Source organism: Equus quagga, chromosome 3, assembly GCF_021613505.1.
Source record: "Equus quagga isolate Etosha38 chromosome 3, UCLA_HA_Equagga_1.0, whole genome shotgun sequence".
Taxonomy (NCBI): domain Eukaryota; kingdom Metazoa; phylum Chordata; class Mammalia; order Perissodactyla; family Equidae; genus Equus; species Equus quagga.
The window spans coordinates 74160401-74178926 of NC_060269.1; the positions used below are offsets into that span (position 1 = coordinate 74160401).

At 36.9% G+C, this 18526-nt stretch overlaps 1 protein-coding gene across 3 annotated transcripts in view; it reads right to left on the reverse strand.

The window, feature by feature from the left end:
- Nucleotides 1–18526, reverse strand: part of BANK1 (B cell scaffold protein with ankyrin repeats 1) — a 322048-nt gene that overhangs the window by 242909 nt on the left and 60613 nt on the right. For 2 of the 3 annotated variants that reach the window (XM_046657598.1, XM_046657600.1), the window contains exon 3: nucleotides 67–221. The exons of the other annotated variant lie outside the window; for it this stretch is intronic. In XM_046657598.1, the coding sequence (XP_046513554.1) occupies nucleotides 67–221 (155 nt within the window). The remainder of the gene's footprint in view (nucleotides 1–66; nucleotides 222–18526) is intronic. 3 annotated transcript variants of the gene reach the window in all.

The window sequence follows — 18526 nt, forward strand, 5'->3', positions numbered from 1 at the left end:
TTCTAGTGAAATGCAATATCCTTTAAAACAATAGGGCCACTTACATAACAAGGCATCTTTACTGACCTCACATGGAATTTCAGCAGGAAGCACCACTGCCAGTGGTATGGTGTTTCTGGAAGCTTCTGACAATTCTTCAATTTCCTTTCTCTCACTTATTTTCCCAGAATGTTCTACTCTTAGGTCTGTTGGAATATCGACCTCCAGGTAGTCCTTACAACCTAGAGAAAAGTTCATGAATGTAGATTACAATACAGCCAAAGGCATATTATTTCCTCCATTTCTATAAAGACTAATTGCTGAACAATTGAGTGAATTAACATATAGGACAACTGAACTGAGTTTAAGATAGCTGAAATAATTGAACTAATGTCAATAATTAAAATAATGCTTCTCAATTTAACTAGTATCATAACCTTAGTGGCAAACTAAAGCAACTACATGATAATCTATTCATCCACTAGTAAAATGTTTCCCCCAAGAAAATGCAACCTCCATTTACTATTTTCTCTTAATATTAAAGCAGTAAATCTGAAAAACATGAAACTTTCTCTTTTAAATGACTGTAATTAAGAAAATTTGCTTCATTTTAAATCAGAACAACTTAAATCAGAACAATTATTTACCCTTTACATAGATTTCTAATTTTTTAAAACAAAAAGCATAACTAGGAGACAATCACAATAAACTAGTATTTCTACAAAACACTAGTGTAATAGTGAAATATTAGTGTTCATCAAAATGTTAATGTGTTCTGTGAAAGAAAGTGTCCTATATCCAGTAATTTGGGTTTCTTTTTTGCAGTATTACTAAGAACACTGAAATATGCTAATGTGAATTCTGAATCTCAAAGAAGGGGAAATAGTATTTGATTTTTTTTGTATTAACATTTAGTGATTTAGCATTTGATCTGGACAAATAGAAATGGCAAGCAATAGGATGTATTGTAGCATATGAGGAAGCCATTTGGTGTAAACCTAATTCGGCCTGACTTTGTTTTTTCCAAAAGGGCCTGACTATGGCCGTTGAGCACGCATTATATATCTGCTTTAAACATTTCCTGTGGCAAGAACAAGTGGCCTTAAGATAAAGGTGCAACTTCCCCCCACATTGGCATTTCTTTAGGGATAAGTATCTTTCATTAGGCTAGGAACTGATTGCTGAGCTCACCTGTGACCACCCAGCTCGAGACAACAGACTTGCCACCCTGCTATGTCAACTGAGACAGCAGACCTATCTGCTGTGTCCCTCAATCACTGTGCCGACAGAGCAGTCTCGCGACTATTGTAAAAGGACATTTCAATCATATGTGAAACATCCTCTTTGTGGGTATATAACCACTCTGTACACCCCACTTCTTTGGTGCCCTTTCTTCCTTTGGGAAGAAAGGCCCCGGGCCATGGTCCTCACATTTTAGTTCAGAATAAACTCACCCAAATTTTCATTTATAGATTGGTTATGGATTATTTTCATTGGCAATCTCAACCATTAAAACATTTTTCTCTATTGGGAAATAAAAAAGTTGTGTTAAGAGAGGTGGATAATATTTTTATTACTCAATGTTTAAAAGCCCAAAGCAATTCATTAGGGCACAGAAGCAATGTGGCTGAAACCAAAGCTCAAGACGGCCACAGCTGTAAATTCTTATGCCAACCCCAAAACTATCCCTCACATCCCCAAGAAGGGAATTAGAACAAAGGAAAGCAGCTCCCAGGAGCTGGAAACTGGCCTGGCACTGATGGCCTGGTGTTAGGAGCTGGCCTGGCGTTCTCCTACTGAACATCAACAATTTCACAGAACGTTGGCATCAGAAAAGGCCACTCTGTCTCCATGGGGCATCGAGTCAGAGATGAGATGACTTTGTAATCACGTCTGAATTGAGGCAAACATGTGAACATTGCCAAATCACAAAAACGACCAAAGATCTCAAATGCTGGCTCCTGTGAGTGACATTGCTTCTTTACCAATTCCAGTCTCTGCCTCTTTTCATTTTCTTGCCTTCTAGGTAGCGTAAATAGCTCCTCCCAGTTTGCCTGGGATTTTCCTGGTTTGGGTACTGAAAATGTGGTGACAGCAACTCCCTTTGTCTCAAACATACTGGAATAGTTGGTTGCCCTGTTTTTTGAGAAGAGTCATTAATATACCAAAATCATAAAATTACCCCTGGTTTTTGACAGCAAGCAAACTGTAGCAAAGCCCTGCTTCCTTGAATCCACCCTCAAATCACTTAACACAAGCTTACATCCTACAATATGTCCTTTCTAATACCCTCTTCCTGAGATGCCCCATAGTTCTCCACGGTGCGCTCTCTCTTCATTGCAACTACCAAAACACCCAACTAGTTCAAGTACAGGTGTGTTCCTAGTGGTCTTTGGCTAAGGGATATTGACAGGATGAAAAGGAAGAACCAAAGGCAACAGAGATTCTATCAGAAAAGCAGAGTAACAAAGGAGACACCCTCTAGGGAGGAGCTGTTGCCATGCCACAGCTAAGAGGAAGTGTGGTTTGGGTTTTTTTCTGTCTTATGAAAGTTCTGTCTCATGAAAGTTCTGTCTTATGAAAGCACCTGGGATTTCCAGGTTTCCCCAGTCCTAGTCTTGCTTGAAATGAAATGAAAAGCGGCCTTATTTCTCTAACAATTTGAAACACTTTCATAAACAGTCTCACTCTCTCCCTTCAACCCCAAGCACGCAAATCAAAACAGTGACAGGCTGCGTAGCACTGGCTCAACCACTCTGTGAACCGATGAAAGAACAAGGAGACTGATTTCATCTCACACGTCTGAAAAGAAGGTGTGAGTGGTTCCACCACGGCAGAGTCCACGATGTCTTCTACTCATTTCTTATGTATTAGGTCAAGAAGAGCATTTTATTACCCTGAGGACATAATCATAGATGTACAAAAGATTTATCTCCATGAATGTCCACAGAAGCACTGTTTATAATGCAGTTTCTAATCCAGGAGCTCGACCAGATTCCCACAGTACATACTGGAGAAAATTCTCCTCTTGCTTCTTGCAGGAGGCAGCGATATGGAAACATTTTGAAATATCCCAGAACAGCGTTCTTCTTAACAAGGCCCGCCTTCAGGGGAAACTAGTGAACCAGAACCTAACCTGCTGGGGTCTTATGAGAGTCTAATTGCCCTGGGAAGACAAATCCCCAAATGCAGCCCATGTGGCCATCCTGTCCCACCTCAGGGGGAGAGAAAACCCAAGAAACTCACGTGAGGTTTGCAGCCCAGAGGGATAGACTCATTAAAGCACTGAGACCTAATCCTAGGCTCCTAGAAGGCTTCCCCTGCCCCCACCCCTCACCCTCACAGTACTAAAGGCCTGCTTACAGCAGCTCCTTTCACCCAGCACATCATGTCTAGCTATCAAGAAAAAGTGCAAGGGCCTGGCCTGGTGGTGCAGTCGTTAAATTCTCACACTCCACTTCAGCAGCCCGGGGTTCACAGGTTCAGATCCCAAGCGTGGACATACACAACGCTCATCAAGCCATGCTGTGGCGGTGTCCCAAATACAAAACAGAGGAAGATTGCCCCAGATGTTAGCTCAGGGCCGATCTTCCTCAGACACACACACACACACAAATAAATAAAAATAAATTAAATCAAAAAAAAAGAAAAATTACAAGGCATACCAAAAGTCAAAAAAACACAATTTGAAGAGAGAGACCAAGCATTAGAACCAGCTATGGCTGTGATGATGGAATTATCAAACTGGGAATTTAAAACAACTCGTGTGCTAAGGGCTCCAATGTATAAAGCAGACAGCATGCAAGTACAGGTAGGCAATGTAAGCAGAGAGAGACACAAGTTCTAAGAAGGAATCAAAAAGACATGCTAGAGATTAAAAACACTCCAACAGAAATGAAGAATGCCTGTAAAGGGTTTATTAGTGGATTGGACATGACTGAAAAAAGAATCTCTGAGCTAGAGGATATATCAATAGCTCCTTGAAAACTGAAAACCAAATAGAACAAAGACCGAAAAAAACCCAGAATATCCAGGGACTGTGCGACAACTACAAAAGGTGTAACACATGCATCATGGGAATACCAGAAGTAGAAGAAAGAAGGAAAGGAACAGAAGAAAGATTTCAAACAATAATAACTGCGAGTTTCCCCAAATTAACGTCAGATACCAAATCATAGATCCAGGAAGCTCAGAGAAGGACACGTAGGAAAGTCCTCAAAAGAGTACACCTACGGCTAGCATCTCCAAACTGCAGAAAAGTGAAGACAAAGAAAAAAATCTTTCAAAAAGCTAGGAAAAAACCTTACCCATAGAGGAACAAAGATAAGAATTGTATCTGACTTCTCCTCGGAAACCATGCAAGCAAGAAGAGAGTGGACTGAAATACTTAAAGTGTAAGAGAAATAAACCACCAACCCAGAACTCTGTACCCTGTGAAACTGTCCTTCAAAAGTGAAGGGAAAACAGACTTTCTCAGACAAACAACTACTGACATAACCTGTTGTCAGTAGACCCGCCTGAAAGAAAAGTGAAAAGAAAATCTTTAGCGAGAAGGAAAATAATATAGGTCAGAAACTAGGATCTTCATAAGGAAGGGAAGAGCACTGAAGAAGGAATGACTGGGGGGCCAGTCCAGTGGCTTAGTGGTTAAGTTTGTGTGTTCCACTTTGGTAGCCCAGAGTTTGTGAGTTCAGATCCCAGGTGTGAACCTGCACACCGCTCATCAGGCCCTGCTGTGGTGTCCCACATACAAAATAGAGGAAGATTGGCATAGATGTTAGCTCAGTGACAACCTTCTTCACTCAAAAAGAGGAAGACTGGCAAAAGATGTTAGCTCAGGGCCAATCTTCCTCACCAAAAAAGAAAAAAAAAAGGAAGGAATAACTGAAGGTAAAATAAAAACATTTATTATATTTTTCTTTTTGGTAATTGATCTAGAAGATAGTTTGTTCAAAATAGTGGCAACATGTATTCAATTATGTATGCTTATGTATATATATCTTATACAAATACTCATATATATGCTTATATCTGTTGATATATAAATGAAATGAATGACAGCAATGATACAAGGGATGGGAGGGAAGAATTAGGATTATTTTATTATTATAAATTACACTACCTGTGAAGCAGTATAGTGTTATTTGAAAGTGGACTTGAATTAGTTGTAAACGTATATTGCAAACTCTAGGAAAACAATTAAAAAAAGTTAAAAAAAAAGTATCACTGATATGCTAAGAAGGGAGATAAAATAGAATCATAAAACATGATGAATTAAAATCACAAGTGGAAGACAAAAACAGGAACAAAAGAACAGGGGGGACACATAGAAAACAGTAGTGAATATGGTAGATATTAATCCAACTATATCAATAAGCACTTTGAATGTCAATGGTCTAAATGGGCCAAGTAAAAGAGACTGTCTGAGTGGGTCAATAAACAAGACCCAACTATATGTTATCTACAAGAAACCCACATCAAATATAAATACACATAATGATTCAAAGTAAATGGATGGAGAAATATACCATGCTAACACTCATCAAGCCAAGCAGGGCTAGTGGTATTAACTTCAGACAGAGTAGACTTCAAAGTCAGGAACATTATCAAGGATAAAGAAGGACATTACATAATAAGGGGTCAATCTTTTATTTTCAAAATATCTAAGTCAATCTGTCTCAGTTTGTATATCCAACTATGATTGGAAAGGACTGCAACATTCCCCTGGAATTTCAACACTGAACACCATTGTTTTTGTCAAATTTATAATCTTGCTAAATGATTCTATAGTCCAATGCAGCTGATTGTATGAAGTATGCTTCAGGCAGTACAGAAGCTGGCATGCTTTTCTGGAGTTTTAACGTCATACCAAAGACCACAACACACACCACCACTCAGGTAAGTAAACAGATATTTCTCCAAGAGATAAAGGAAACAAATGTACTGTACAAAGATGTAATTTTTGCCAATTTTTACCAGCCATTGGTCCACTCCTCAACATTCTTAAACAATCTTTGTTGTCTGTGGCACATTATAAGTGACACAAAATAAGAAATATTTCATTCAAGCCTACCTCCAAAGAAAAACAATAATGCTAATAATAAAACTTCTGACCTAACAAATATATATAAAAATGAATATACTCAATAAAGCCAAGCAGATGTTGGTTTCCAGTAATAAGAAAATAATCCACTTTGTCTTATACTCCCATTTTTATCCTGGCACTCTTACTGCACAAACTCTATCAGCTAAAGTTCTCTCAGACGTTAGCATGAATGTATATTTATATTTTACTCTCAGTACTTAGTCTTCTAATTTTAGCTCATAACATGCAAGGATAGTTCAAAGGCAAAGTCTATGTAAGGGCATGCTGTCTTCGATGACCTGTGAGCTCCATTTTTACCTGCATTTTCATTCCATTCTGTTTATTGTATTTTCTCCTTTTGCCTACCCTTCCCCTCTCCTGCTTCTATTCCATTGCCAACCACCCTTTAAGGCACCTTTTCCTACCAACCTCTTAGTCAAACTTGCTACACAGAAATGGTACTATACCTTGCAACTCAGAGTGTGGTCTTCAGACCAGCGGCTTATTAGAAATGCACACTCCTAGCCTCCACCCCAGACCTACTGAATCAGAACCTGCATTTTAAAAGGATCCCCTGTGATTTGGAAACACATTGAAGTTTGAGAAGCAGTGTGCAGTAACAATGTATATCTTAGTGTGGTATATTTCCATAACATTATCACAGCTTAAGCCATTAAGCTTAACTATAATTAACTGAAATTATATCATGTATTTATCTGTTTCTTGCCCATCCATCTAAAATGCAAGCTTTTGAAGTCAGGCGATTAGTTCTTTCATCTCTCTATCTCCAGTGCACACAATAGGGCTTTTCACATAGTAGATGCTCAATATGTGTGTAAGTAGACATAATAAGACGTTATATATTTGTTTGCATAGTAGATGCAAATATTTGTTGCCCGATTTAATGACTGAATTAATCCCTGCCTAGCTTGCTTTTTTGGTGGGGGAAGAGGGGAATGGCTTGTATCTCAAGGCCAGTAATCTATCTGCTGCACTCTTTACCTGACTGTCTTAATGAAGTCCATGCATCCTTCAATCAGTGTAACCCTAAAGAAAGGAACTGAGCAACGCTGGAGAAAATGACCATAGGGCAGAAAGTACTAAGCTTGCCTCTTGCTCTCCTACACATTTTTACTGTAAACTCTTCTGAGGGTTGCTAAGGCAGTGTTAGCATTGCCCATACCATCGCCAACCGTTTCCTGCACCTGGATTTATGAAGCGCTGAGATGCAGGAAATGAGAGACCAGTTAATGAGACGAACCCTACTTATATCCTCTCTGAAGAAGTCCAACATGCATCAACAATAAACTCTCGCAGATTGTCCAGAATGAAATAAAATCAAGATCTGTTGAATAAGATTGCAAACAAAAACTGACCATCAGACTTTCAATTATTCCCTTTAATGAATGACACTGTAAAGTTTTGAATCCATTTTGGTCTCTCTATTTTTTAAATCTAGGCTACCATAAAAATTTATGTATGAACTTTTCATTCCAATTTTCAGTGTTAAATTATACGTGAGACATATACTCATTGTGTAGAGGAATGACTTTTTGTCGTCTTACAAAGCATTCCATTGAAATACCCAGTGCAAGATAATGCATACTCAACCTAGACATATTCAGCAACTTGCCGATTTCTTCTGGTTATTCTTTTCTTACAATTAAGAAAGAAAAAGACTAGATTAATCTGAAGAAAATTTCATAAAATGTACAGTATGAGCAGTGTTCCATACGAAGTTGTAATAACATGAGACAATTTTTGCTATAATGTTAGATGAATAAAAAAATATGTACATGTATGGGGATATACACACATATATAAGTATATGCATACATATATGTAAGTGCATATTTATATATAAATATACTGTGTGTATTTGTATATTTATAATATGACAGGAAAAAAATCACCATTATCTTAACAGTTATTATTTCTGAGAGGTGAGAATAAAAGTCATTTTGAAAGTTTTCTTCTTCATTCTTTATAATATACACTAGACTTTAAACAACTCATAAATATTACCTTTCCAATCAATCAGGTAAAAATGAACATTATCAAAAAATTATTCACCATTTTTATTGGGTGAGAGGACAGCAGCAGTTCATTTTTCATAACCAAATTCATGTATTTCTGCATAATATTCATTACATATAATTTAGAACACAAATTAAAAAAAGAAAATAAAATCACCCATAATTCTGTTTCCTAGAGAATAACCACAGCTAACTTTTTGATATATATCCTTCTATTCTTTGTTTGAAGAATACAAGAGCATGTTTTTGAAAAACTAAAATGAGATAATCTTAAATGTATTCATACCTATTAAGTGCAATAACAATGCTTTATATTACAACGGTTCTTTGTAATCAAGATCCTCACATACATTGTATTTTATTTTGAACACACACTGAAACTATAATCCCTTTTCAATGTTGGATTGCTGAATTTTTGTCAACCATTTAAAACTATATTCGTAGATAGTTTTTAAATTCTGTGAGTCAGAAACTATTCCTCCCCTATAAATTGTTCAGCCAAATAGAACCTTTTATTCTTCTTCTAATAAATTTCAAAAATGTGAACAGAAGATAGTACTTTGTATCAAACAGGGTTAAAAAAATAAAAAGTAGATATGATTAACCCAGAACAAGCTAATAGAGCCATAAATCGTAAACTCAAGAGCAAAATCTTAAATTTTGCAAAGTAGATGATAAGGATCTTCTGGTCCCTGTGTAGAAAACAAAATTTTAATATTGCTTCAAAAATGATCGAAGTTTAGGGGCTGGCCAGGTGGCGTAGTGCTTAAGTTCACACGTTCCGCTTCGGCGGCCCGGAGTTCGCCGCTTCAGATCACAGGTGCAGGCATGGCACTGCTTGGCAAGCCATGCTGTGACAGGCATCCCAAATATAAAAGTAGAGGAAGATGGGCACGGATGTTAGCTCAGGGCCAGTCCTCCTCAGCAAAAAGAGGAGGATTTGCAGCAGATGTTAGCTCAAGGCTAATCTTCCTCAAAAAAAAAAAAAAAAGATTGAAGTTTATTTTCCTCCTAAAAGCTTTAAGTAGTTTAATTAGCGAGAAACTACTTCTTGTATATACATATATATATATATATATATATATCCATATACATATCTAAGAACTCTAACACCAACAGCACATGTTAGCTGTTAAGATAAAGATGCCTTTGAGGATCCAGGCATTCAGGTTGGCCTTCTCAGAAGCGGGCCTTCCATGTAAAAGGGTGAAGAGAAGAGAGACAACCTTCCAGTCATTGGAACCACACTCCCATCACTCTTCTCTTCAATCTCCATGAGATTGAGGGAATGACTATCTTGTTCATTGTTGAACACATGATAGGTGCTCAATAATTATTTGTAAAATTAGTGAATTAATATATTTCAATTGGAAATGCTTGAAGGAGATGAGGCTAGGGGAAGAGACTTAAGAGTGGACAGTGACAATCTCTCTGTGAAGGGTCTATCTGTAATTGTCTTCCCTCTGAGACTCAGGGAACCATTCATATCAGTGACGATTTTAATGTTTTCATTTTCGGGACTGCCTTGGTACGGGGATTTACCCACAGCTACAGGTCCTAACGTGACAAGCTTCACGAGACTCAGAGCGGTAAGCACAGGGCAGCAAGAACAAGGCAGGTACGTCTAATCAGACCTCCTCGGTGGCTCAGCAGAGAATGGCGTCTGCTTATGGAGTGGCTAGGCTTGGAGAATGACTCAGTGGCTGAAACGGAAGGGAGGGGATACTAGAAGGATAAAAACACGTTCCTAGAAAGACAGACTAGAAAGAGAGAGGAAGGCGCATCCTTCTGTAATGCCTCAAAGTTAGCAAGGTCCCTGCTTTTTGGAAAGAGCAAGAAAAAGAGGCTGCACATTTGAATTGCATAAGTTAAGTAACAATAGAATTGCTTTTTTCTTTTAACTTGCATAAATGAATGATTACATTAAATAATAAAAGCGGGAACTAAATTAATATAAGAATATTACCTTTCACTTCAAATTCCATGCCCTCGCCACTGGGCCTGAGTTTCTCTTCTATCTTCAGGGAGTGACTACATTGTCTTAGCAGGTGGAGCTAACTCCTGACCTCTCCCCGCAATGCAGCAAGGTCAGCCTAAGTTACTGTCAGGAAGACGGCAATGTTTTTAGTGATGATGTCTTCTAGTTTAGCAAGCAAAAGGGAAGCTACAATCAATTCATTGCCTAAAAGGAAAAGAATTTTAAATAGAGATTTGTCCTAAAATGGATACCCGTGATTTTACAAGCAAATTTCCTCAGGACTATTAATAACAGCTAACGACTACTGAACATCTACTGTGTGCTGGGTGCTGTTCTCAGTGCTCTGCTTGTATATCAGCACATGATACCCTACAACTCTATGAGGGAGGTGCTGGTACTATCCTCATTTGATACATTGATTCATTTATTCTTTGAAGAAACATTTATGAAGCACCAACTATGTGCCAGGTGCTGCACAGGATGCCACGGTGAGCCTTCCTCCCCAGCCTTGCAGTCTAATGGGGTGGAGGCAAACACCAGGACTCACATACACAGTGTGGAAGATGCTGGGAAGAACATCAGAGCTAGGAAGGCTAATGGGAGTTCAAGGAGTTGGGGTGGGAGTTCTGTTTTAAATGAGGAAAATAAGGCTCTGAGTGGTAAGTTAACTCTTCCAAGGCCACACAGCCAGTTACTGCTGAAGTCAAAGAGGAACTAGGTAGTCAGACTCCAGAGATCCATAGTCACTCCACTATACTGTTTCCCCACCCACAGTTAAAGCCGTGCACACGACAGTCAATTTATCACGGGATTGATCTGATAGAATCAAAGACACAAAATTTCCAGAGCTGTTAAAAACAACATATGGCCCCAAACTTCCGTGCAAACGCCTAGCGCATTAATTCTTACGACAGCATAAGATTATACTTCATTCGACATTAAATTGATGTTCTAGGGAGAATTGCTAATTTGCATAGAAATGGCAATTTATGTGGGAGTGTGTATGTTTATAACTCTTGTTGTTCACTGAATTATCTCACAAGGATGTTTTATTTTACAAAGAATTCCCAGGGGTGGTTTACATGTTGTCGCGTTAACTCTCACTGCTAGAGAAAATGACTCTTTTTATAGTGCCAAACATGTGGGATTGCTATCAAAAGGTGATGATGATTCTTCTCACTCTAAACTGGATTGGAAGGGAACAGATACATTTCGGATTTCTTTCCTTCACGTATCTTCAAATTCTTTGTAATTATCTAAGAGTAGAAATTGAACTTTGATAGCAGACTTTCTTTGGTATGTTTTTTTAAAAAATGTCCACGAGCTTTTTACACATTTTAAATAGCAAACATCTTAAACTGATATATCTAAGAATATGTCCATAAAATTTCAGGGACTTTTTACGTGAGGATTTTGTTTTAACTTCCAAATTAAATAAAAGACTTCAGTGCTGTATGTATGTAAATAATTTTAGGATGTGTTATAGTTTTTAGTTTCATATTTTCATATGACTAGACAAAATGACTTTGAAAATGCCTGCTTCCATATAAAAGCAGCCTTTTAAAGGATACTTTCATTTCCTTTCACGTCCTCAGAAATATTATATATAAGCATAAACTTTCCTCAACTTGAATAAAAATTACAGAAACTGAGTCTACCCACCTTTGAGGCAGAAATAGGTTCTGCTTTCCCTGCTCATTTATTCAGTGAAATATATTAAAATGAGAAAGGACTTTTATAGTCAGGCCTAGGAAAGATTTCCTTGTGGCTCACCTTGTTGATAGATAAAGCCCCTAAAAGAAGTCTGAGTTGGGGTAAAAATAAGAGGTAACATGTATTGAGTTCAGATTAAGTCTCAAATACCCTAGGTAGAGATTTATATACATAATCACGTTTAATCCTCACAATTATTCTCAGAGATGCATACTATTATTTTCTGCTTTTACTAACAAAGAATTAAGTTTTTAAAAAGTTAAATGAATTGTCAAAGGTCACAGAGCTAGACTCGAATCCAGGACTATGTGACTCCAAACTCACTGCTCTTGGCCACAGAGTTATACTTTCCTCTGAAAATAAAAGACCCTTGGCTGATCCACATCCATCTTGCCCGTCCCCAACCTCATACACAAGAAATTCTTGCAAGTTGGTCTCATCATCAGACATGCTTCTGATAAGAGTGAAGAAGAGTCCTAATAACCCACTCTGTTTGCTTCACCTGTGACAACACTCTAATCCCACAGTAGCGGCTCCAATCCCCCAGTCCTTGGACATAACCATAAGCTTCATCCTTTCACACCTGCTGTTTTCTTTTGCCTGTTGTGCCTAGTCCCATTTTTCTTCCTAATTAATTTTCAACACTCCCATCCATGGTTGCTCCCAGCGGAAGACCACTCCCAACCTCCCCATAATCATAGCTCTTTGGCTATACTGTACTCCATTAGAAAGTGTCACATGGATCAGATTATTTCTATATTATTTATTTTTCTGTCTCTTTCATTATATAACGAGTTCTTGATAGCAGTAACTAACAATCTTTGTTTCTACCTCAACTCCAAGTGACTACCAAAGGCCTGCCACAGAGTAGAAGCTCAATAAACGTCAGTTGTCTGAAAACTCAACTAGGCCAAAGAGGAAGACATGTATTCCAAAAGAAGGTAATTGTTCCTTAGAGCCAATACATATGTTTCAAAGAAAAATTATGCCAGTTGAGTAATGAGGAAAAATAAATTCTACCGATATGATACTAACCAGCATGGGAAGTGGGGAAACAAATTAAACATACAAAATATGAATTTTCTGGGTTATGGATAAAGCATTCCTAATACCTAAATGTTTCAGGATTATGAAATAAAGCATTCCTAATATCTAAATGCAACAATAAAAGGGAGAAAATGATAAAATGCTTGATTCTAATATTTCAATTAACAATGTGAAAATACACCCTAGATACCAAAAGGCTTATGTGAAGAAAGTTTGGAAATTCATGAAGATCAGAGTAATTTGGTATGATTATGCTGCTGAAGAAGACACTATGGGTTGCCGCTTTATGTTATTAAATGAAGGTTAATATGATAGAACATTTATCATAAACAGTACAAAATAGGGAAGTAATATAGACAAGGAAACACAAAAACAAATCTTCTTATAATGAAATTAGCCCACTGAGGGAGGTACGCACACTGAGAAGATGGCAGGTCAGGAAAAGCAGACAATATTTTTTGTTTGCAATTTTAAAATATGAGGCCTAAAACAAAAAAGAATACAGTTAGGTAAAAAAGGAAATGTTTCGAATGGAAAATTCAGAAACTTATTTACTTTCGAAGTTTTAATTTTTTTAAGTGTTGCTATATTCCAGACAGGAAAACTTTCTAAAGCTCATTTAGCATGAGAAAGATAACTGAAATGGACAGGCTGTATGACACTGTATCCAAATAAAATATATTGCAAGTGTGTAAATGTAAATCAAGACATAAAATACATCAAACTGTGACCCTCCTGTTAAATTTGGAATGTGGAGGCGCCCTGTGAAAGCTTAGAGTCTCCCGGCAACTGAACACAGAGGCAGCAGGCAGAGGGGCGCTGTGCCACCGGCACCCTCCCCTCCAAGAGCTCCGCCCAGTTATCACCACCCTAGGTTCCATCTCGGACTCCGAAATGTAAAATCGTGGGCAATTTTAAGGACACTCTGATTAGACTTGCGCAGGCATACGTCTAAGAAGCTAAAAATGACTTGGTACTCCCAAAACACCCTAAAACTGATTTTTGAAATTGAGGCAAAATTTGTTCAGTAGTGTATTTATTTGAAATGTGGATGCTGGAAGCATCTGATCCACATTCCAGCGCTGTCATTTTCTAGTTGCCCAGCCTCCTATGTTTGTATTTTTACTTAAAAATCAGAATGGTACTAGGACCCAGACGTCACTCTTTTTGTGAGGATTAAATTTAAAATGTGCATAAAGTTTTTATGACAGCGCTTACCTCACAGAAACTCATAAATAAATGTTATAAAATAATTTTTTTAAACATAAGGAATAAAGGAAGCAATCAATCATGAACAAACAATGGAAGAGAGGTAGATGCTTTCTTAGGCAGCCACTAATGCCATTTGAGAGCTGGCCTTGGGAAAGGAGGAGCAGGCTCTGACTCAGTGTGGATTTGCCCAGACTCCTCCCCATTTCTGATACTACTAGTTGTGCACACATAATGTACTGTCTCAGGCTTTCACTTACATCACCTGTCAAATAACAGTGTTGGAGAAGATATTATTTGAGACTTGTTTTTGGTGAGGAAGATTGGCCCTGAGCTAACATCTGTGCCAATCTTCCTCTATGTTTTGTATGTAGGATGCTGCGGCAGCATGGCTGATGAGCAGTGTGTAGGTCCACACCCAGGATCCGAACCTGCAAACCCCAGGCCGCCAAAGGAGAGCAAGTGAACTTAACCACTACGCCACTGGACTGACCCTAGAGACCACTTTTAACTCTAGAACAAGTCTATGGTTTATTTATAAAAAGACCTTTTTAAAAATAATTCTTCATATGAAGTACTAGAAAAATCTTCATTATAAATTTATATCTTCTTCCATTTTTCATAATAGTTCATCTGTTTGTAGCTCATCTCTGAAACACTTATTTTTGCTTCTCCCCACATCAGTATTTTGCACAATTCTGTGTAATTAAGATTATCATTACCATTTAAGTGTATGCTTCCATATATTAATATTTTGATTCATTATTTTGAACTATTTGTTCCGAACCAGAATCTTTCAATAAAGTGCAATATTGATTTTGTTAAGATTTTCATTTTCTCATGAAACAGTTGTTAATATATCATTCCTGAGCCAAAGGCAAAATTTGACATCATGGTTTATCATTTTAGGTTTTTAAAAAATTTTATCCCCATATTCATTCAGCATATAGTCCCATACTTGCCACTTATGCTTTGCCTTTTCCTCTAACATAAATTATGATTTTGTTTTAAAGTGATTCTGTGTACATATTTGGCAAGTAGTCTCTCAACTTTTAAACAGCCTATATTCTACACTATAAGAATTTATCTTTGGAATGAAATATCCCAAAATGTTAACAGTGATTGCCTCCAGGTATCGTCATTCTGAGTAACATTTTTTTCCTGCTTCTTTTATATTTTCTATCATCTTTAGATTTTTTACAATGAGCATATACAATTTTTATAATCAGAAAAAATAAAAAAATTTTAAGTATATTTTTTGGATTTTAAAATTCTTATCCATAATTCAAAGTCAACGTCATATATTTGTTGAGATCAAATAAACTATAAAGTTAAATATTTGAAATTACATAATATCTTTCTTAAGAAGGAAAGTAGGAAAAAAAATGGTATAGTTCCTTTTTCCCAACTTCTAAATGGCCTGGAAAGATTAAGACACAATTACAGATTAAATGTAAACCACACTTTCTCATATTTTAAAAGAATTTCAATTAGTTGTAAGGAAATGGCCAGCTGAATAAAAAAATGAATGTGTATGGTTCTAGTCATTATGACTAATGGAAATGAGAAAATCCCCTCTTAATTAAGAAGCTGCAGACCAGAGGAAGGGGTGACAGGGCCTCTGCCATCTGTTGGATGGCATTCGAGTAAGGCTGAGAAATCCGTATTCTCAATTGCTGTCATGTTAGTCAAATTGAATTCCTGTTGAGGCACCTGAATAAAAGAAAATGTTGGATCAAAGCTAAGCTTCTTCATATGGGAAGCTGTTAAAGAGACTGATGAGCATTAGTTACATCCCTACGAATACATTTTATAGCACTATGACACTATTAACAGCCAAAGAAAAATACAGATATAGGATGAACTTAAGAGGAGGACCTGTACCAATTTCCATCTGCTACTACATTCCTATTACAATTCAAAAGGAAATCATAATTGCCCAGTAAATAGTACAAGCCTAAACATTTAATGGATAAATATAGTTCCTGGGAACACATGTAATTCTAACTCTGCTATTATACAATTTGCAAATGGGGATTTAAAATAATTTCAGCTCTCCCAATATATAGGAATATTAAGACACTAGTAAAAGTAACCTGAAATATCTCATGCAACCTTAAGGTGAAAAATATATAACCTCAATATATGAGCGTAAGTGAATTCCCATTTGGTGGTCATAAAATGTCTGACTTTTAAAATCTTTATTTATTTCTCAACATAATTTAAACTGCCTATCGTATTTCTCAGGGAAAAATTAAGTTAAATTATAAGCAGCCTTTCCTCTATTCCCTATATGAAATATAAAAATATGGTAAATCAGTGTTAGATGCATCATTTTGTATCAAGCTGTTTGTTGATCTGATATGATCCTATGTTTTATTTTCTGGCATAAATCTAAGTGTGGATGAGAAAATGTTACTGATGTTAAGAAAATAAATTTAAAGTGTCTGTCTAGAGAAATAATTGTCGAGACTAGCAAATGGTTGGTCATCAGCTAGAGAAAGGCTTGTTTAAGTCAAAAAGGGCTCATACATAAAATTTTCGTCCAGATTTGATGATGTTGGCTCAGTCATCACTTGAGGATGGCGCTCTACAGACCTCAGATGACAGCTCTGTAAGCTTCAGGGTATCAACTGTCTTGACATAGATTTCAGAGCTAGATATACTAGTCAATAAGACACAATAATATCTTGCTTTTTCATGGGCTCTACACATAATTTTTCCCCTTTAACACTAGCCTTAATGTTCAGAGAACCCTTAGATTGGTGCTGTCGATGCAGCAGATGACTATTTCCCAGGTGGAAAAAGAAGACCAGGTTTTAGCAAAAGTGAAGAGAAAATCATTGAATCAGAGGTGGGATTTTTGAAAGAGCAAAGAATGACGTAAGATAGCTGTTACGTAGTTAGTAGCATTGAGAATGTGAAACAGCACACCTTAGTTTTGATTCTAAAAGGAAAGTGGTAGAAATCTGAAACAGGGGGCACTACATTCATAATATTAATATGGTAACAAGCTACCCAGTGTTCAAAATGCTGTTACCAACACAACTAAAAGTATCCTGACCAAATGCCTGTATCTTATTTTGTTAGCAATAAATAACTTGTAATTACACTCTGGTGTCTAGGACTAATAAGCTTCTACTAACAATTTTGGTCTTTGAGTTTCATTCTCCAATATATATAAGAATGACCCAAAAAAATGACATTTAGAAAACAAAACAAAATATAAAAATAGAACTTAAAAAGATAAATTGATTAAAATATAAAAAAGAAAAACTTCTCCAGAGAGAAGTTGAATATGTATCGTAAACTGAAGAAAACACCTTGAAACCTTAGTCTCTGCAGCCTCGGAAATAATTTGAGCTACTTTATTAAATCCTGCAAGTCAGAGAAGCTCTTTGGGAACAAAATAAAACCCCGTGTAAAGCATCACATACCTGGGCTCACATTTATAATTCAGACTTTTTGAGTAATATACTTTTCAAACAATTTATCATTTTAATTGGTATTCTGAAGTTATAATGAACAATTAGTTTCTTAAAGAAAGAAAAAAAACGAGATATTCAATCTTTGAATCTATAAGTTGGCAGCTAATAATTTTTCAAATGTTAATACATTCTAGAAGCACAAAAATAGTTCTACTGGCCCTTGTCCTAAATATACTGTTATCATCACACATTTACTGCTGGAATTGATTAATTATTGTAAATTAGTGAACAATCAGTGTAGGTGTTTTAAATCATGCTGCTAATTTTAAAAAATACTTTACATAATATTTGATTATGAACAGTCTTGTCTGCTGCCCTCACGCATTTTGACTTTATTCCATAGGTGATCAAGCATGTCTCAGAAAGAGAAAGGAAAGAGACAGGCCACCAACAGCTGCCTGTAGAAGAGAAAATGGGGATCCAGGCCAATGAGGATGGAGAATGAGAAAGTAGAGACATTTCTAAGGTGGAGAAATTAATTGAATGTGGGAGAAATGGGTCTCTGTGATGGTGCTGGGGTGATATGGGTAGTAGTAATGCTTTTAACTAAGAGAGGGAACACATGAGTAGGAACAATTTCTTTTATAGGGAGAGGGCAGAAGAAAATAAGGATTTTAGCAAATCTGCAGGTGGGACGTATATAAACAATGTTAAGCCTAGGGGAAAAGTGCAGACTTGAACAGGGATTCAGGGGGTCCATGAACTCAAAACAATTTTCATAATAATACTAAGATGTAATTTGCCTATGATGGTACAAAAGTAATGGAGAATAAAACAACTGTCACCTAAGCATGAGTAATAAAGGCAGTGGCACCAAACTGTGCTATTAACCACCAGGCATTTGTGGTTAAAATAAATGTCAATTTTGCATAAGGAAAAAACTACACAATAAGATACCACAACACAACCATTAGAATGGCTGAAATCAAAAAGACTGACCTGGAGGCCAGCCCCATGGCACAGCAGTTAAGTTCGTGCACTCAGCTTCAGC